Raw genomic sequence first — 21,187 nt, 5'->3', positions numbered from 1 at the left:
TTTCTGCATGCTATTATTTCTTGAAATATTTGTAGTGACGTCATTTCTCTTCTTACCAAAGCCGCTTCTCACATAATTGTAATATTTTTGCGATCCTTGACAACTGTCACGAATGCGCCGCACGCACTACTTGCCGAAGCCGAAATGGGGGTAATGATTTTTTCAGTGTTTTTACATACCTTGGATTTTTTAAAAACATATTGAATATAGGTATATGATATGGACCATTGGAATTCATGATTTAAACAAAGATATCGTGATTTTGTTCCGTGGATGGCTAGCGTTTCTCGTGGCGAGTACATTTTTACTGTTGTCTATACTCTCACCGGAAATGCACATCTACATCCCATTGCATTTCAATTTTATTTATTTGCATTCGGTCAGCATTTCAATTGTAATCTGATTCTGTTTGTGATGCTTATTGACTACCACTGTTATGTACCTGGTACCATGCTCAGCTCATATGTCTCCAGTTTTTGACTGAGATACTTATCATTATATATATGCAAGAGCCATCAGTCAGGTCAGGTGCGGTTTAAATAATTCAAGCAGTGAGCTCGACAAGGTGTTTTGGGCAGCAAGAATCCTGCCCCAAATGTGGAAGTTTACCTCAGTACCAGGCACAAAGTTTGCCAACAGAGCCTATCACCACACATTATGTGGGAGGCTTTTGATGTCAATACATACATACATAATGCATACATAATATCAAGGTGCACCAGCTGGCAGGCTGTGGTGAAGAAGACCTATAGCTTTGCCTCAAAATACAGACATTAATGCTTTTTATTAGCTCTAATCATTGGTCTTTTTTTCCCTGACACACCCCATTGTTTCTTTCTGCCTCATCATTTTCTTGGGCAATGATGCACCTGCATAGCTGATGGCAGCTACCACAGCTGCTGTGCGACCCTACCATATTGGAGCCCTTGCAGCCCTACCCTAAATCCACACCAGACTGCACCACAGTGTGTCTTCACCATACCCAGCCTGGGAACAATTCATGCTACCAAAGGCACTGACATCAAATGATTGATATGGGGGCAGGGAGATGGATCTAAGAGAACTGTAATAAAATCGAACATAAAGACATCAAGAAGGCTGTTTTGAAGACCTTATTTCAAGCATTTTGTCATGAGTTTTTTTTTGCTGTAGCACATGGGCTGTGCATATGCTGCCATGCATATGATCTTTAGTTTCCTGTTTTTCTTCAGGTTAACTTCTGGTGACCAGATTGCCAAGAAAAATGTCTGAGGTCCAGCTGCTCTTCTTTGACACATTCGCACATGACTCTGGCACTGTAAGTATGCTCTGCTCATTATAATCAATGCACATATCTTCAATTTTCTACTCACTCACTGTCATGTCTCGGCACAGGGACTGTTAGCCTATCATTGTTCAATACAAGTCACATCAGTCTGTTCCATCATTTCCTTTTTATCTATAGGAGAGATCACTTACATATAGCATCAACTCTTGTTTATGTCTTTCTGACTGATTTGTGTGTTATGCTGATCCTCAGTACTAATGTGGAACTGCTGCTGTAATGAAAATCGTTTTTTTTTTCTTAGGACTTGAACCTCGACCTGGTCAAATTCAACCGAGAGGTGTACATCAGTGAGGTTCGCGTCATCCCGCTGGGGGCGCGGGTGCGAGCCGATTTCCCCGGCGGCGACCGCCTCGGGGCCACCAACCCATCCGAGTTCACGCTCGACTTTTTCGTCAACGATCTCAGCAAGCCAGGAGTGTCAGCATTCCAGAAACTGGGTACCATCAACTATGACCAGAAGGGAAAGATTCAACTGGAGTTTAATAACAAAGTAAGCGGTTGCCCTGAGTCGCCGTTTTTAAAATCTTAAACTTAGCTTTTTCTAATATGTTGCTTTACTCAGTGATAGCAGGTCATAGAATAATCGTAGTTGTTTTCACGCTTTCTTTGCAAGTTTGGTTTGTGCGTGCATTTTTTGCTTCTGCATAGTGTATGCGCGTGTTGTATGCGTGTTGAACATGCGTGTGCGATATGATTTGCGGTGACCGGAGCGCGCGGCGTCCTCCCCCAGACTCCGACGGACGGGCTGGTGCTGCGCGGCTGGTACAGCGCCGTCACACTGGCCGTGTACGGCTCGCTGACGCGGCGCTCCGAGCCAGCGCCGCCGCCGCAGCAGCAGCCCCTGGCGGCCGCCGCCGACACAGCCGTCACCGACTGCCAGCAGGAGGAGCCGGCCGCGCCCGAGCCGGTGCGGCCGGCTCCGGCGGTGCCGGCCACCCCGCCGCCGCCGCCCGTCCAGGTCAGCCCGCCGCCCGTACAGGTCAGTCCCCACCATATACAATGCAATCCCTTCCCGTCCAGGGCAGTTCGCCCCCGCCGCTGTCCTTCCAGGCTAGGTGGATGCCGCCTCCCGTGAAGGCCAGATACATTGGCTCGCCGCTCGGTGACCCTGGCTGAAATGAACGGCAGTCATAATACCCTGTATTATTTTTCGCAGCCATTTTGCCAGCATCTTTCATTATTTCATTCCTTGCGTTGCATAGGCCTCCGCTTCTCGTTTTCACACCTTTGATATTTTAAGTTCGCGAAAAATCTAATCTCGATTCAGTTTGTGATTGTAACCATGATTAGACGCCTTGTCATAAGATCCGTTGTATTGCGGCGTTTTGTGGCTGTCAGAGCCCGGATGACCAAGAACGTATTTCTCCTCCGTCAACAGACGGAGCCGGAGCGCGCCGTCTCCCGTACACCGCCCAGGTCACCGCCGGCCGACCAGCGAGGCCCACCGCCGGCGCCCGCCTCACCGTCTGCGCACAAAGGTACGGGGAGCACGGGTGTACAGACTCGCGTCTAGAATATTGCAAGGTTTCTAGCTCCCACCCTCTAAGCTAATGGCTCGGACAATGAGCAGAGTTGATAATTATTGAAAACGGGTATTTTTTTAATGCAAAGGGCTGCTCTATTCAATGATAATAAGATATTATAAGATTGCTAATAAAGTGACATGGGCTAAACACTCATGGTGGCACGAACACCGAAAGCACGTATTATAGGCTGTAATAAATAGGCTTGTATGCACTATAAATTGGCCGTTGTGGGCCGTTGCCAGGCTGGTCCGCGTTTAACCGCAGCCGTCCGTTCCAGCCGGTGGCGCCCAGGAGGAGTCGCTGCACCCGCTCTCCCCGGGCGATGTGGAGGCCATCAGCGACGACGAGATCCCGGAGCCGGCGGAGCGGCCGGCGTCCGGTGACGACAGCGCGCCGCCGGCCGCCGAGCCGCCGAGCCCGCCCGCGCCGCCGCCGCCGGCACCTGCCGCCGAGACGGCCACACCGCCGCCGCCGCCGGAGCCGGGCGACGCCGGCCTGGAGGACATCATGTCAGACGAGGAGCCGATGGACGTGCTCGAGTACCAGGACGACGAGGACTGGGAGGAGGCGCTGCGGCCCTTCAACCCGGACACCTTTCAGCTGCTGCCACTCACGGTACGTGGCCCAACTCGACCTGTATAGTGTTAGTTTACGGTATCTGATTGTACGGCCCTCCAGGTATTAAGTGGTTGGTTGCCAACATCACAATAAGCGATCTGCATTGATGAATACGTCTAATGGCTGTTGAAAACCACTGCCGAAGTGTGTGCACGAAACCTCTTCTCATTTTTATTGCCTCATTTTACAGGAGTGTCTCTGTCATTTAAAGTTATTACACCAAAAGCACATAGGCTAACCAACCACTCTTTTGCTGGAGGGCCGTAGGTACCTGTGCCAGTTCAGCCCTCTGGTTTGGCCCAGCTGTTAATGATGTTTTCGTTCACCGATGGTGCTATCTTCCCAGCCCAACAAGCAGAATGCGGTGCGCGTGTTTCGGGGCAGTCGTAGTTCTTTGTTGGGATACCGCCCACTCCAGTCCATACCAGGTTTACTCTTCTGACCTCGATGTTATTTTCAGGGTCTGCGGCCGCCGTGGTTGACGCCGTTCGAGCTCGCCCAGCTGGGTGAGGAGAAGTCGGAGTGGTGTGACCGCCTGGCGCAGCTGGCGGCCGCCTACGGCGAGCAGTGGCGGCCGGCCGCCGGCGGAGACGGCTCCGAGGCCTGGCTCGAGGAGATGGAGACGCTGGCGCCGCACCTGCCGGCCGCGCTCGGACAGCTGATGGCGCGCGGCGGCGACGGTCAGTAGCCGGTCCTCTCGGACTAGCTGGGGTGCTGATCGGATCATTGCCATAAATAAGCCAACTTCTCAGCGTAGATTAACTACTCGACAGTCTGGCAAACGTCATCTCACATCCAGTCGACTCTGTTAGGCTCATTACTGTCTTTTTACATTCTAGCTCTACCGACATTGAGCTACATTATCTGTACTTTAATCGGTGACAAAACTGTTGACCGCTGCACCTCAAGCTGACCGTGAGACCCAGTATGTCTTGAATATAAGCGCCCTTTACCGGCCAGCTACCGTTACTGACTCACGCCGCTCTGCGCCGCCGCAGACCCGGTGCCGGCCGTGCTCGGCTGGCTGGAGCACGGCCTCGACTTCGAGGCGGCCGTGCGCCAGCAGCAGCTGCCGTTCAAGCTGCGCCACATCAAGGTGGGCGTCCGGCTGGCGGCGGCGCTGCTCGGCTGTGACTCGGCGCTGGCCGAGCGGCTGGTGGCGCGCGGTGTGCTCGACAGGCTGGCGGAGCTCTCCGAGAGGGAGCACATGGCCGCCTCGGTCCGACTGCTGGTGGTGTCGGCACTCTCCACGGCCGTCCGCTGGCAGACCGGACTGCAGGTAAATGACATTATCCAGTGTCTAGCCCTGAATCAGTACTGCTGTGTTATTGTGTGTTTCATTGTCTACGCGTAACGCTTGTGTTTGTCGATTCTATGTCTTTGCTTCCACCCACGTCTGTCTTCTGTCAAGTATCTGACGTTGGCCCTTTCTGTCCGTCGCCAGGGCTTTGTCAGTGGCGAGCCGTCCGGCTACAGCCGAATGGTGGCTCAGCTAGCGGGAAAAATGTCCGCCAGACTGAAGGCTGCCTACATCTGCCTGATCAGAAAGGTAAGTCTGCCAAAGCCTCGTGATATTACGAGTGTTTGAAAAAAAACATCGACCGGTTTGTGACCTCCTGTCAGACCAGACCTGACCAGATGACTCTGTCGTTTTGTTAGAGCAGACTGGCCCTAGCTAGAACGCTTTATTTGGTGCTAAACTTAATCTTTCTCATCTCTTCATGGTATAGCAACCAGTATAACGCCTTTTGGGGCGACTAACGGAGCGAGCGAGAGGGTGGGCCTTGCACGTGCGAAATTGCGAGGGGGTACCTCCAACTGACTTGTGCACGGCACCCTACTATTTGGTCTCTAGCGATGTGCCAAATTTGGGCACAATCGGCCCAGCCGTTCTCGAGATCTGGAAGCGGCACCCTGCACGTGCGCACGTGCAAAATGGGTCCCAACTGACTTGTGCACGGCACCCTACTAACCGGTCCCTAACCGTGTACCAAATTTGAGCGCAATCGGTCCAGCCGTTCCCGAGATCTGGAAACGACCCCTGCACGTGCGCACGTGCAGCAGCACCCCAACTCTGGCACATGTATATGCAGTGCCTAGTGGGTGCCTACCTACATGCCAACTTTCAGCGCAATCGGCCAAGTAGTTACCGAGATATTGCAACAATTACAAAACTGACACCTCTTCGTTTTGCACGTGGCACGTGCATAAGGGGTCACCCACATGCATCGGGAATAGTCGAATACTTGGTAGAAGGAATGAAGCTACCCTACAAAAATTACCGCGTGTAAATCGGTCAGGTGGTTGCTGAGATATAAGCCTCGCAAAAGCGTGACCACGGCCGGCCGGCCGCTCATACTCAGAAATTTCCGTTAATCTAAGGAAAGACTACGCTCGCTTCGCTCGCTCCGTAACGAAATGAATGCTGGAACCAAACCAGTCGTGATTGAATTTGTGGTCAGCATCCAGTATTAGGCGGGGCTGGCGTGCTGGGCAGTGCTGACATGTACCCGTCTTTGACCGCAGGGTTGGCATTTTTGCCGGCAAAAACTAGTTTTTGCCATTTGCCGGTTTAAACCGGTTTTAACCGGCATAAAGTGGCAAAAACTGGCAAAAACTAAAACAGTCAAAACGCTATGCCTCTACATGCGTTTGAGCAGGACACGTTTAAAGTAGGATTCAGTCAATACAATATGCTTTCAAACAGAAGTGGTATCTTGACCATTTTAGTGTTAAATAGTTCCGTGAGTCCTCTATAATTAACCAATAAGGCGCCTTTTTGGTGAGACAAATGAGAAAGTGCGCCGGCGGGCGGCGAGTATTGAAGAAGTGGGAAAGGGCATCTGCCACTGACTTGTGCACCGGACCCTACGAACCGGTTCCTAACAGTGTCAGTGCCAAATTTGTGCTTAGTCGACGTAGCCGTTCTCCCAATCTGGAAGCGTCACCCCGCACGTGCGCACGTGCAAAATGGACCCCGACCGACTATGCACGACACCCTACTAATCAGTCCCTAACGGTGTCCCAATTTGAGCGCAATCGACCCAGCCATTCTCGAGGTCTGGTCGGAAACGACTCCTGCATATGCTCATGTGCAGAAGCACACCAACAGCGATGCATGAAAGTGCACTTCCCGGTGGACATCTATTGACTACCGACAGACATTTTAAGCAGCGGTAAACTAGCGAGACAATGCTTACTGGGTCCCAATGACAGACATGACTTTGTACATTTCAACCGATTGCTTTTTAGGCAAACAACGCAGTTTTGGCTACTTGAGTTTTTGCCAGTTTCTGCCAGTTTTTGCCACCATGGTTTCTGCCAGCCGGTTTAAACCGGTTAAAACCACTGGCAACAACCAGTTTTTGCCACCCTCTGCCAACCCTGGTACTGGTGCACGTCCGCCAGACCGTCTCCGAGCTCTGCTCCGTGGCCAGTGATAGGACGTGTGTCGGTGCTGACGTGTGTCTGTCTTTGGTCCAGGTGCACGTCCGCCGGACCGTCTCCGAGCTATGTTCCGTGGCCAGTGAGCTGGGCACCGCCGAGCTCTCCACGGACTCGGCAGTCAACACTGCCGACCTCCTGCTCCGTGCAGAGGCCTGTCTCATACAGGTGAGACAACATCAGAATGAACTACTCCCAGTCCCCTCGACGGGCCCAGGCCTGCCTCATTCAGATAGGTAAACAACAGTAGATTGGTGCCTTCCCGAATCGAGGCTCGTCTCTCGTGGGTGGGGGTGGTTAGGGGAGCCTCCCGAGTGGAATCGGTCTCCGTTAGGGTGGACGGTGTATGTCGAGAAGCGCGCGTTCGGAGGGTATGCTGATGGTCTCCCCCTGCTGCGGTCAGGTGAGCCGGCTGCTGCGCTCGGCCGACTCACTGCTGGGCCACCCGGAGCGGGCTCTGCCCACACCGGTGGCCGTGCTGCCGGCGACTCCAGCCGGCCGGGCGCGCGCCGACCTCTGCTACATGCTGCGCTGGTCGGGCCTGCCCGAGGCGCTGCTGGTGCTGCTGCAGACGCCCGCCTGCCTGGCCAGCTCGCGGCTGGTGGGCGCCGCCAGACACCTGCTGAACGGTGAGGGACGCATCGAGTTGGACGACCGATCGGACCAAACCGAGCGACCCGGCTTGTAGATAGTTCGTGATAACTTGATAGTTAATGCTCGATGAATATTTTCTCTCATACGATTAAACATGCAGCTCATTGATACTTGCAGTTCGCTAAAAAGTGTATTCCAGAATTGCCGATGTTACTTGTCATAGTGTTTTTAAGAAATAATGCGTTGCACTACTTGCACTGTGTCTGTCACAGAGCTGCGTCGTCCAGCGAGTCTCTCCTGCTGCTGTCACTGAGAACTGTCACCTTAGTGCTGTCACTGCGTACTGCGTAGGTGCTGTCACTGAGCGCTGTCTGTCTCAGAACTGGCTTCGTCGAGCGAGTCTCTCCTGCTGCTGTCACTGAGTACTGTCACTGAGTACTGTCACTGAGTACTGCCACTGAGTACTGTGTGTCTGTCGCAGAGCTGGGGTCCTCCAGCGAGTCTCTGCTGCTGCTGGCTGTGAGTGCCTGTCACTGAGTGCTGTCACTGAGTGTTGTGTGTCTGTCGCAGAGCTGGGGTCCTCCAGCGAGTCTCTGCTGCTGCTGGCGGTGGCCGCCGAGCCGGTGGCCCCCCTGCTGCGGACGCTCACCCAGCTGACTCCGCTGGAGGAGGGCGGGGAGGAGGTGGCGCCCCTGTACCCGGCCGCCACCTGGCTGATCCACTGTTTGCAGGCCGTTCAGCTGCTGGGGGCCCTGCGCGCCGCGCGAAACGACCCGGCCAAACAGGTGAGCGGCCTGACCCGACCCGGTCAAACAGGGTGACGCACGGACCTGCGCCCTGGCATGGGCCGTGTCCAGTACATACACTCACAGAGATTGGTGCCTTCAAGTTAGCATTGCAGGTGAAAATTACTCGTAGCATTGCACAATTTCTCGAACTTGGCTGACGTAAAGTTATCAAATCCATTTTACTAACATCGGAATATTAACTTTGTTTCATACTATAATCCTTATTACTTCGAAATCTTCCTCGTACTTTCCGTTGTTATTTTATGTTTTAAAAGAAAGGTTCCACTACGCAATTCCAAATGAACTGTTGCGCTGTGATCTGTGCGTGCGCTGACCGTCGCCGCCCGGCGCTGTCGGCAGGTGTCCGCGCTGCACGCGCTGGCCTCCCTGTGTGGCAGTGTGCGCGGCCGCGCCGCCGTGGTACACGTGCTGAGCCGCTCGGACCTGGCCTGGCCGCTGGTCGAGCTGCTGTCGGAGGCCGAACGCGGCTCGGCGGCGGCCGAGTACTGCGCGGAGCTGCTGCTGACGGCGGCGCGCGGCGCCGACTCGCTGCCGTGCGCCGCGCGGCTGGCGCAGAAGGCGCGCGCCGAGCCAGAGCTGGCTGAGCGGCTGGGCGCCGCGCTGGACTGGGTGGCGCCGCTGGCGGAGGTGGCCGCGCGGCCCGACCGGGTGGCGGCGCTGTGCCAGCTGCTGCGCGAGCACGCCGAGCGCGCCGGCCCCCTGCCGCCGCCGCTGGTGACGGCGCTGCGCCAGCTGGCGGCCGCCGCCGTACCGGGGGAGGCGGCGGCGCCGGACGGCGGCCGGGCCGGCCGCGAGCTGCGCCACCGGTACGCGCTGACGCAGCTGTACTCGGCCGACGGTATGGAGCTGACTGTGACGGTGCTGCGCCGGGTGACGGAGGCCTACAGCCAGCCGGCGGTGCACTCGCCGGCGCTGGCCGGATCCCAGGGCCTGGCGCTGTGTAACCTGCTGCGGCCGGCTGTGGCGCTGCTGCACCAGCTGCTGGCCCTGGTGGTGGAGGCGCGCGGCGCAGAGTTCCAGGACCTGACGGCCGTCTCGCCGCTGGTGGACACCTACCTGCTGTTGTGGGCGGTGCCGGCCGGCAGTGCCGCCGCCGACGCCGCGCAGGCCGTCCAGCGCGAGGTGTTGTCGGCGCTGCTGACGTTCACCCAGCCGGTGGTGGCCGTCACCTCGGAGGCGGCCATCCAGCAGAGCGTCTGGACGCGCATGGTGTCTGAGGTGCTGGAGGCGGCGGTGCGCGCGCCGCACACGCTGCTGCCCTGTCTGGGCCTGCTGTCGGAGCTGCTGCCGCTGCCGCTGCCGCTGCAGACGGGCCGCCCGCTGACCGAGGCCGAGTCGGCGGCCGCCCTGGAGCTGCGCCGACTGTGGGCGGCCCACCTGCTCACCACCGGGCACCAGGTGCGCTCGCTGGCGGCGCTGTTGTGCCAGACCAGCTGCGCGCCGCTGCTGCAGGCGGCGCGCAGCTTCCTGGTGCAGCTGGCCGACCTGTCGTCCACGGCCGCGCAGCTGGTCACCTCGGCGCTGCTGCACGCCGTCCAGGGCACGCTCAGCTCGCCGCCGGGCGGCCTGGCGCGCGCGCTCAGCCTGCTGGCCGGCCTGGTGACGCACCCGTCCATCAAGGCGGCGGCGCTGGGACTGCTGGCCAGCCAGCCGGCGCACGCGCCGCTGCTGGGCCGGCTGCTGTCGCTGCTGACGGCACGGCCGGCCGGCCTGGCCAGCGGCGAGCACCTACAGGCGCAGGAGTGGCTCGTGTCGGCGCTGCACGCGCTCTGCGACCACGAGGTGGCCATGGTAGCCGACCGCGACCGGGAGGAGGCCGGCGCGCTGCCGCCGCCGCCGCTGCTGGCCGCCATCACGGACGCGCTCATGGCGCACCTGGCCTGTCCCGAGACCGGCTTCGGGTCGCTGCTGCTCGCCGTTCGCACCCTGGTCATACTCACCGAACACAAATGGGGCATTCACCGCATCAAAACGTGAGTAATCATCGTCTATATTTTCTCCCAATACCTCATGTTTTCACCTTTATGTATCCGCCCGGCCTAACCTTAAATGTGCATCATGTATTTCATTTATACTCTCATTTTGTAGTAAACCGGCATAATTGCAACACACATTGTAACTACGTGACTCAGTCAGCTTGCACTGTGCCTGTAATCTCACTGTATGGTCAACTGGTCATTCAAGAATGTCTTCTGGTCCGCCATCGGCCATTGCAGCGGGCTGGCGCACCAGTCGGGCTGTCTGATGGGTGGTGTGTATATGTGATGTGATGTCTGTCTGGTCACTGACCGGTGTTTCTCTGTGCAGCGGGCTGGCGCACCAGCCGGGTTTGTGTGCAGGGTGGTGTGCAGATGTGATGTGATGTCTGTCTGGTCACTGACCGGTGTTTCTCTGTGCAGCGGGCTGGCGCACCAGCCGGGCTGTCTGATGGGTGGTGTGTATATGTGATGTGTGTCTGGTCACTGACCGGTGTTTCTCTGTGCAGCGGTCTGGCGCACCAGCCGGGCTGTCTGATGGGTGGTGTGTATATGTGATGTGTGTCTGGTCACTGACCGGTGTTTCTCTGTGCAGCGGTCTGGCGCACCAGCCGGGCTGTCTGACGGGTGGTGTGCCGATGTGATGTGATGTCTGTGTGATCACTGACCGGTGTTTCTCTGTGCAGCGGGCTGGCGCACCAGCCGGGCTGTCTGACGGGTGGTGTGCCGATGTGATGTGATGTCTGTCTGGTCACTGGACCGGTGTGACTCTAACCAGATATATCATCACCCATGGAGCAGTCAATGCTGATCGAACCACGAGTCTTGTGCGCCAATGGGACACATTGCTCCAACATCTGAACTTACCAAGCCTATCTATTCTGGCTAATCAAAAAATAGACCAACCGCGGACAGCATGGAACAAGTTAGCATCTGCATCAGTGGATCAAAGTATGACAAAAGTCATCAGGAACACAGCAGAGAATATGACAAGTTTGTTTTGGCTTTCGCTACTACCACAAACCGAAAAGTACGAGGCGCCGAAAACATTTTGGCCGGCAAGCAAGTACAGCGCAATTACCAGACAAGCGACACTAACCAAAATTGTCCTACTAACGGGCCACTCTTTGGTGGCCACAAGCATGGTTAGAAGGCACAAAGAAACTGTTGTCTGTCCATTGTGTCGTAATGCCATTGAAACTCTGGAACACATGCTCTTTGAATGTGACAAACTGAAAGACGATAGAGTAGCTGCTCAAAAAATATACAAAACTATCTTGAACAGAACGCTACCAGCAGCAGAACTTATCATCATCGCCGATAAGCCACAAAGCTTGATCATCCATTATATCTACCAAGCCCGTGTGCGCAAGGAACTCACTGAGAATATAACCAAGAAGAGTAACTGTTAAAGAGTCCTCCCAACTATGATGTCCTGAAAATTTATATCATCCAGACAGCTAACATAATTGGAAGACGATCAGAAATGATCCTGCATCTACTAGATGGAGTCGACGAAATAAGTCTAAAAAAAAAGTCTAAGGTGTTTCTCTGTGCAGCGGGCTGGCGCACCAGCCGGGCTGTCTGATGGGTGGTGTGTATATGTGATGTGTCATGTGATGTCTGTGTGGTCGCTGACCGGTGTTTCTCTGTGCAGCGGGCTGGCGCACCAGCCGGGCTGTCTGACGGGTGGTGTGCCGATGTGATGTGATGTCTGTCTGGTCACTGACCGGTGTTTCTCTGTGCAGCGGGCTGGCGCACCAGTCGGGCTGTCTGACGGGTGGTGTGCCGATGTGCAGTGATGTAATGTCTGTCTGGTCACTGACCGGTGTTTCTCTGTGCAGCGGGCTGGCGCACCAGCCGGGCTGTCTGATGGGTGGTGTGTATATGTGATGTGATGTCTGTGTGATCACTGACCGGTGTTTCTCTGTGCAGCGGGCTGGCCCACCAGCCGGGCTGTCTGATGGGTGGTGTGTATATGTGATGTGTCATGTGATGTCTGTGCGACCACTGACCGGTGCTTCCCTGTCCAGCGGGCTGGCGCACCAGCCGGGCTGTCTGATGGGTGGTGTGTATATGTGATGTGTGTCTGGTCACTGACCGGTGTTTCTCTGTGCAGCGGTCTGGCGCACCAGCCGGGCTGTCTGATGGGTGGTGTGTATATGTGATGTGTGTCTGGTCACTGACCGGTGTTTCTCTGTACAGCGGGCTGGCGCACCAGCCGGGCTGTCTGACGGGTGGTGTGTATATGTGATGTGATGTCTGTCTGGTCACTGACCGGTGTTTCTCTGTGCAGCGGGCTGGCGCACCAGCCGGGCTGTCTGACGGGTGGTGTGTATATGTGATGTGATGTCTGTCTGGTCACTGACCGGTGTTTCTCTGTCCAGCGGGCTGGCGCACCAGCCGGGCTGTCTGATGGGTGGTGTGTATATGTGATGTCTGTCTGGTCACTGACCGGTGTTTCTCTGTGCAGCGGGCTGGCGCACCAGCCGGGCTGTCTGACGGGTGGTGTGTATATGTGATGTGATGTCTGTCTGGTCACTGACCGGTGTTTCTCTGTCCAGCGGGCTGGCGCACCAGCCGGGCTGTCTGACGGGTGGTGTGTATATGTGATGTGATGTCTGTCTGGTCACTGACCGGTGTTTCTCTGTGCAGCGGGCTGGCGCACCAGCCGGGCTGTCTGACGGGTGGTGTGCCGATGTGATGTGATGTCTGTCTGGTCACTGACCGGTGTTTCCCTGTGCAGCGGGCTGGCGCACCAGCCGGGCTGTCTGATGGGTGGTGTGTATATGTGATGTGTGTCTGGTCACTGACCGGTGTTTCTCTGTGCAGCGGGCTGGCGCACCAGCCGGGCTGTCTGATGGGTGGTGTGTATATGTGATGTGTGTCTGGTCACTGACCGGTGTTTCTCTGTGCAGCGGGCTGGCGCACCAGCCGGGCTGTCTGATGGGTGGTGTGCATATGTGATGTGATGTCTGTGCGACCACTGACCGGTGTTTCTCTGTACAGCGGGCTGGCGCACCAGCCGGGCTGTCTGCAGTCGCTCATCAGCCGTCTGTCGGCCGAGTTCAGTCGTCAGAACAGCGACTGTATGGCCACCGTGCAGGCCACGCTCGAGCTGGTGCGTCTGCTGGCCGAGCCGCAGTCGGCGGCGGCGCTCAGCCTGCCCCAGCTGGCCGCCGCGCTACGCTGGACCGAACAGGGCGAGGAGGCCGGCGAGCTGGTCGACCCGCCGCTGCGCGTCCTCGAGAGGAAAATACACCAGGTGAGACATTCGAACCGGTCCAGGAACTCTGAGGGTCTGCATGAAGTCACGGAGCTTGGAATGATGTAAATTTATCTGTTACGACGTGGGGTGCTGTCATGAATCGTTACCAGGAGCGTTTTCATGGAGAGAGTCAGTTGCAATGTGCTATCACGGAGTTGCGTGTTAAAGCGCATTCAGCAGTGTTGTCAGGGGCTGGTGGGGAGGGTCAAGTGTGTGGTGAAGCCGCGGATTGCATTGCTGTCACGGGCTGGGTGGGTGGGCAGTATTGGATGCTCTCAGTACCCGCTCGTACTGACTGGTGCTCGCTCCGCCTCAGGAGGTGCGCGGCGAGGACGAGGAGCTGGACGCGCTGCGGGACGGCCTGGCCGACGTGATCCGACAGCTGGCCGGCGTGGACGAGGTGGCCGACAGCGTGGAGCCGGGCGAGCCGCCGCCCGAGGGCCGGCCGCCGCCGTCACTCGACCAGCTCTACCAGCAGCGGCCCGTGTTCGTGGTCACTGACGACGAGGAGATCCCCGGCTACTGGCTGCAGCAGTCGCTCGACGACGAGCTGGACAACGACGACGAGCTGGTCAGTCTGCCCTCCTTCCACCCGCCGCTGGATCGGCGGCCTTCCCCCCGCCCGTACCGTAAGGGCTCCTGGTATCTCGGAGCTCAGCTGACTGGTTATATAGGAGCGTCTGTGGCTCTGTAGCAGACTTCGTCTATGTGTCGACTGTGACTCTAGCTGTATAGTTATAGGGTCTCTGACTCCGTAGCAGACTCCTGGATGACTTCGGCTATGTAGCGGATTCTACGATTCCGGCAGTGTATCGCTTGTAACTCCTGAACTCACTGACTTATGTCCTGAATCCGCTGTGCGTCACCCCAGGTGAGCGTCAACCTGGCTGCGGTGGCCCGGGAGCTGCTGCCGGCGGTGGACCTGCCCGCCGAGCTCAGCAGACTGCTGCGCGGCCGCGACACCGCCGACGCCCGGCCCAGCGGCAAGGTGCCGTCGGCCCTGCTGCCAGGCGCCAGGGAGCGCGGACACTTCAGTGAGTCCACACCTGGCGCTTGTGTTGCAAGTTGTCGCAAGTTGTGACGCTTTGTGATCGATATTGAGCGTGCTGAGTGTGTATTCACTCCTCTCTCCTCATGATGCCTGGTTGAGCCCGGCGCGGTCTCAAATTGATTGAATGTAGTGTCTCGGGTCTGACCGCTGTGTTCGTCGGACAGGTCTGCCGGCGCGCGGCCGGGGCTTCAACCGGCCGCTGGCTCGCGGTGACCACTTCCGCTCTCGGCCGCCCAACACGTCCCGGCCTCCCTCGCTGCACGTGGACGACTTCGTGGCGCTGGAGAAGCGCGGCGAACACCCCACCGGGCCGACGGGCTACAATGGGGTGCCGCGCGTGCCCGCCCGCGGACGGGTCAGTGCCGGTCCTCATAGCCCACTCTGGTTGTCAACAAAAACGTCATTTGACCCTAGATGGCGCAGCTTCAGTGGCGTATCCAAGGGGGGATCCTGGGGGTCCTAGGATCCCCCCTGGAGCCTAGAAAAAAAAGTTTTTTTTTATATCACGGAAAAAATTGAAATGACTTCAAGGGCCCTTTTGACCACTTCCCATTTTATTCGCTAAAAGAAAAAGTATTGTAGAACTCTTTTAGGGACCCTTTGAGGATTATTAGAGGACACATTTAGGCCAATGATGGACCTTGTGAAGTATACAGAGGGCCCTCTCAGGTACACAGAGGGCCCTTTCAGGCACACAGAGGGCCCTCTCAGGCACACAGGGGCCCTCTCAGGCACACAAAGGCCCTCTGAGACACACAAAGGGCCCTCTCAGGCACACAGACGGTCCTCTGAGAATCACAGAGGGCCCTTCCAGGCACACAGAGGGCCCTCTCAGGCACACAGAGGGCCCTCTCAGGCACACAGAGGGCCCTCTCAGGCACACAGAGGGCCCTCTCAGGCACACAGAGGGCCCTCTCACGCTCACAGAGGGTCCTCTCAGGCACACATAGGGCCCTCTCAGGCACACAGAGGGCCCTCTCAGGCACACAGAGGGCCCTCTCAGGTACATAGAGGTCCCTCTCAGGCACACAGAGGGCCCTCTCAGGCTCACAGAGGGCCCTCTCAGGCACACAGAGGGCCCTCTCAGGCACACAGAGGGTCCTCTCAGGCACACAGAGGGCCCTCTAGGGCTCACAGAGGGCCCTCTCAGGCACACATAGGGCCTTCTCAGGCACACAGAGGGCCCTCTCAGGCAAACAGAGGGCCCTCTCAGGTACACAGAGGGCCCTTTCAGGCACATAGAGGGCGCTCTCAGGTACACAGAGGGTCCTCTTAGACACACAGAGGGCCCTCTCAGGCAAACAGAGGGCTCTCTCAGGTACACAGAGGGCCCTTTCAGGCACACAGAGGGCCCTCTCAGGCTCACAGAGGGCCATCTCAGGCACACATAGGGCCCTCTCAGGCACACAGAGGGCCCTCTCAGGTACACAGAGGGCCCTTTCAGGCACACAGAGGGCCTTCTCAGGCTCACAGAGGGCCCTCTCAGGCACACATAGGGCCTCTCAGGCACACAGAGTGCCCTCTCAGGCACACATAGGGCTCTCTCAGGCACACAGAGGGTTCTCTGAGACACACAGAGGGTCCTTTCAGGCAAACAGAGGGCCGTCTCAGGTACACAGAGAGCCCTCTCAGGCACACATAGGGCCCTCTCAGGCACACAGAGGGCCCTCGCAGGCAAACAGAGGGCCCTCGCAGGCAAACAGAGGGCCCTCTCAGGTACACAGAGGGCCCTCGCAGGCAAACAGAGGACCCTTTCAGGCACACAGAGGGCCCTCTCAAACACACAGAGGGCCCTCTCAGGTACTCAGGGGGGCCTCCCAGGCACACAAAGGGCCCTCTAAGACCAGCAGAGGGCCCCTTAAGACGAACAGAAGGCCCTCTGAGGTACGAGGGTCAATGTCAGGCCACAAGGTACCCTAAGAGGCCACCAGACGGCCCTCTTAGATCAAAGATGGTCCCTGGAGGTCACCAAAGGGCCCTCTGAGGTGAACATAGGGCCCTCTGAGATCGAAGAGATCAAAGAGATCAAAGAGGGCCCTCTAAGGCGAATGGAGGACCTTCAAGGGCGACAAAGTGCCCTCTGAGGCCACTGGAGGGCCTTCTGAGGTGATATGAGGCTATGTCAGACCACCATGAGCCCTATGAGGTCATCAGGCCCTCTGAGATCAAAGAGGGTCCTTGGAAGTCATCGGAGGACCCCTTAAGGCTCATTGAGACGAACAAAGGCCAGAGGGCCCCCTTAGACACCACAAAGAAGTAAAAAAGATCCCTCTGAGGTCAAAGACAGCTCTCTGAGATGTAATAGGGCCATTTGAGGCCTCCGAGGGCCCTCTGATGCCACAGAGAGGCGCCCTCTGATGCCAAAATAGGGTCCTCTGAAGTCTAAATCCACCAGAGGGCCCTCTGAGGCGAACAGAGGGCCCTAACATCCACCTCAAAGAGGGCCCTCTGAAAATCAACTGGCCCTCGGAGTCAGTGTCCCAAAATCGTATTTTGGCTTGGGTGTCAGAGGGGGGAAAGGTCACCCAAAAGAGGGATAAGAGTGGACAATTGTCAGTCACAGGGCAGTCGGAGCCCTCTGAGAAGGCCACTTGAGCCTTACAACAGAGGGCCCTCTGAGGTGATATGAAGGCTATGTCAGGCCACTATGGGCTCTATGAGGTCATCAGGCACTCTGAGGAAAAAGCTGGCCCTCTGAGGCGAACAGAGGGCCCTTGGACAATCAGAGAACTTTTTAGGTCAACTAGGGGCCTTATGAGGCCAGCAAAGGGACCCTTTGGGACACAAACAGGGCCTCTCAGGCACCCGGAGGGACCTCTTTTCTAAGGCAAACAGGGGGTCACCTTAGATGATATGAGGGCTATTTTAGGCCACTAGGGGCCTCATGTATTAGACCAACATACGGTCATTTGAAGTAAAAGAGAACCTTTTGAGGTAAAAAGGGCCCCTGGAGAGAAAACAGTGGGATCTTTCAGGTACCCAGAAGGTCCATGGAGGCCACTAGAGGACCCTTTGAGGCCAGTGATGGTCTTCAGAGGCCATCAGAGGGTCCCTCTGAGGGTAACAGAGGGTCCTTAAGACGACCAGAGGCCCTCCGTGAAAATGCGGGCGTCACAAGGCCCGGTTTGCATCAAAGGTCAGGTAGCTATGCCCAGTTTTGGTTCTCTGTTGCCTGCCGACGTGTTCCGAGCTGTCGCAAAAAAAACGATGTGGTGGCACCCACGCCCCCCCCCCCCCCCCCGGCCGGCCAGGGTCCTTCTAACCAGGGATTCGGAGGCGTGGAAATTTCAGACGGCTCCTGCTCCGGCTCCGGAGAAAAAAAAATCGGTTTCGGCTCCGGCTCCGGCTCCGGCTTCGACTCCAGTACTCAGTTCATCCTTTATACAAATACATACGGGTGTAAAAGAAAAGATGAAGGATTGGTTGACGTTGCTTCTGTATTTGCATAACAAGGCTATTTTGAATACCACATATTTTACTGCCTAGTGCCTTGTAGGTACTGTGAAACCGAACTAGGTCAATAATGTTTTCCTCTTAAAAAAAAGCAAAAAAAAAAACAGCCGGAGTCGCCGCCTTTTTTGCCGCTCCGGCTCCGGCTCCGGGCTATATTGTTTCACGGCTCCGGCTCCGGCTCCAGGCAAAATATGCCGGCACCGGCGGCTCCTCCGGCTCCAGCTTCGGCTCCGCACCCCTGCATCTATAACTCGGCTTCTGAGCCACGTACCAACACGCCTAAGGCAGTGTTCCAAGGGACGCAAGCAAACAATAATGACGAAATTACGCCTGTCACTTTTTAGATCAGTTCAAAATTCAGTTCACATAGGTCATCCAAGGTTAAATTTCGCCAATTTTCAGGTCCAATTTCGACAATTTTCAACAAACCACTGCATGATTCGGAAATGAATAGAGCTACAGTACCGGGGAAAAGCGTAGTTAATAGCTCTTTTAACACCCCTTTCGCCGTTTCCATCCTCAGGACATTCAAATCCTTCTCCTCCATGCCGCAACCCCTGATCCGGACTGGACCTGGGCGGGCAACTTTATTCCATGCGGGCGGCTCCCATTGGAGCGCACTGCAGCTCCTAAGGAAGCACACTCGTAACCGGGTGCAGTGAGCACTTGGGAGGCTGGTCGGCCTGTCCTGTTGGACAGGCTCAGCCCCAGTGAGTCACCAAGGTGCCCGCCCAGACCAATGTCTCCCTCAATTCCTATCATCCCTCCGGCCCTGAAATGGTCTCGTTAGACCGAAAGCCGAAGGGCCTGGATCCAACCCAACAAAACAAACAAAGCTCTTTTAACGCTCTTTCTGTAAACTGTGCTCAGATTTGACCTAAGCCTGTTAATTCTACACTTTTTATATCGGAACATTTTCATGTTTCAACAGCTCTGTAGGCCTGATAGCTCTTCCTGCGAAACCTTTTTTGGGTCGAAAATGGCAGAACATGACGTCATTCTGACGTATTTGCGGCCAACCTATCATAGCCTCTGGAAAAAGGTCACAATGTGTAAAATGGATGCCCGGAGAGGTCCTAAAAGTTTGGTGGCGATATCTGCAGTCATTTAGGAGATAGCTACGGAAGAGGACAGGGGGCCGTTTCGCCCCCCCCCCTACGGGGCGCGGGCTAATGCCCTTTCACCTCAGGCTTCAAGGGCCCTTTTGCCACTTAAGGGCCCTTTCAACCCAGTCAGTCAAGGGCCCTTTTGACTTCGGATCCCCCCTGAGAGAAATCCTAGATACGCCGCTGCGCAGCTTGACATTTTTTTTGCGTGAATTAAGGTTAGGAACAAAACTAAGGTGTGCAGTGTGAACCATTAAACGGATGTCAGGTTGGACAGAAATATTTTGCGTTGTTTTCCCACATTTAGTGTTGCTGTTCATCGCCTCGGTATCATTCTTATAATCTGTTTTGTTTATGTGCAGGGCTCGAACCGGTCACGGGCCAGGTCCCGCGGAGGGTTCGGCGACCGGGCGCGCGGAGGATTTTCAGAGTTCCGCGGCGGTCGCAACAGAGGTGAGCAGTTTTTCCGTGCCCAGTATATTCTTTTCCACCATGACAGTATTCATGAGCCGACGCTCGCCATAATACCTAGGCTTCCGGCGTAAATTTATTTGTTTTTTTTTCCTGCCTTATTTGTCGATCTCGTAACTTCTTCAAACAATTTAAGTTGTTTTCATCGATTGCCTGGCCGATGGAGATCTGGGACCTGTAAAAATGTGTCTTTGCATTGCTGCTGACCGCTGTATGAAATTCAGCCTGTATGACCCTTGTTCTTTTCCGCCGTCACAGGAGGCGGCGGCGGTCCGTCTGCCCGCGGCGGTGGTGGAGGCGGCGGCGGCGGCGGCGGCGGAGACAGCTACCGGGGCAGTCCGGCGCGGTTCCGTCCTGACGGCCGCCACGAGGAGCGGTTCGGCTGCGCGGTGGGCAACAGTGGGTTCCGCGGCGGCCGGCGCGGCGGCGGCGGCGGGGGCAATGGACCCTACGGCGGCAGATTCGATAAGAGAGAACGATTCGGATTTGGTCGTGAGCGCGGAGGGAAACATTTCCGGCCGTTCGGTAGGTAGATGTTGTAACTGTCCGCGCACGATCGTGATTTGTGTTGAATCGGGGCCCAGAGATTCAGCAGCTGGTGATTCAGCTGGCTGGCGCCATTTTGACTCAGTGGTGAGGCTCTGGGCTGAAAATATTGTGTCACTGTGTCAGGTGTCTTGCCTGTGAAAGCAATTACTTTATTGTTCACGAGAATACATGTTTTGTAGCATATGATGGTACACGCTCGTTTGTGGTTGTCACATGTTTTGACACCCAATCATTTGCTTGGAAGTCAGCGCGATGTGTTCAGTTATGGAAAGCTGTCCAGGTACGAATAATGCCAGCAAAGTTTTTTGAAAACTCCTTTTTATGCCAGGAGCAAAAGAGGACTGAAAGTTGAATTGAATGTCATTGTGCTATGATTTACGGTGACATCGGCTATGATTTACTTCTGCATTTTCCTCATCGTATTTGCTGGAGAAGGGCGGATGCTCTATTCGTTGGCCAAGAGAGAGTGTTCAGGGACTAATGGACTTGACGTGGCAATTGTGTGTGTATGTGAAGGGAGGTCATTCAGCGATCTGCAGCTGCAGCTGAAAGGGAATGCAAGTAGCAATGTGTAGATCAGACCTGTTAGTCGTCTCCCTCACCATATAACCATAATTCGTTGTCATTGCCAAGCCCATTGCGGTGTCCCGTGGCCAAGGCCGTATATTAGGCCCGTGGCCAAGCCCGTGGCCGGTGGCCTTGCCCATTGCCTGGCCCGGTTTGGCCCTGTTTACATCAAGTTTACATAGCCTTGACCAAGCCTTGGCCTGGCCTAAGGCTGGGATGCTTTGGCTATCTGTAAGAATCTTGGCCTTTGCTTGGAGTTGTCTTGGAGGACTTGGATCATTTGGATGATCATATATTCAAGAATCTTGAGATGATCTTTCTCTAAGAATCTTGGGGTGATCGTCTACGCTATGTTTAATAATTTTTCTTTAAATTCTGCGCTAGTTGTATTTTGATTTTTGGAATACGTCACTTCAAAAAGTTTCGTA

General features: G+C 55.9%; 1 protein-coding gene across 1 annotated transcript; it reads left to right on the top strand.

The window, feature by feature from the left end:
- The first annotated feature begins 156 nt into the window (after positions 1–156).
- Positions 157–20,498, top strand: LOC122377994 (protein virilizer-like). The gene is made up of 19 exons (XM_043358689.1): positions 157–210; positions 1,212–1,297; positions 1,569–1,817; positions 2,058–2,306; positions 2,706–2,805; positions 3,131–3,468; positions 3,932–4,151; positions 4,470–4,750; positions 4,916–5,020; positions 6,955–7,083; positions 7,319–7,544; positions 8,080–8,294; positions 8,658–10,291; positions 13,304–13,559; positions 13,879–14,133; positions 14,434–14,596; positions 14,778–14,968; positions 19,535–19,625; positions 19,902–20,498. The coding sequence occupies exons 2-19, from the start codon at positions 1,244–1,246 to the stop codon at positions 20,174–20,176; spliced, it is 5,031 nt and encodes a 1,676-aa protein (XP_043214624.1). The 5' UTR covers positions 157–210; positions 1,212–1,243; the 3' UTR covers positions 20,177–20,498.
- The last annotated feature ends 689 nt before the right edge of the window (positions 20,499–21,187 follow it).

The sequence above is a fragment of the Amphibalanus amphitrite genome, unplaced genomic scaffold (genome assembly GCF_019059575.1).
Source record: "Amphibalanus amphitrite isolate SeventyFive unplaced genomic scaffold, NRLGWU_Aamphi_draft 000053F_arrow, whole genome shotgun sequence".
NCBI lineage: Eukaryota > Metazoa > Arthropoda > Thecostraca > Balanomorpha > Balanidae > Amphibalanus > Amphibalanus amphitrite.
This window is presented reverse-complemented; position numbering and strand designations above follow the sequence as displayed.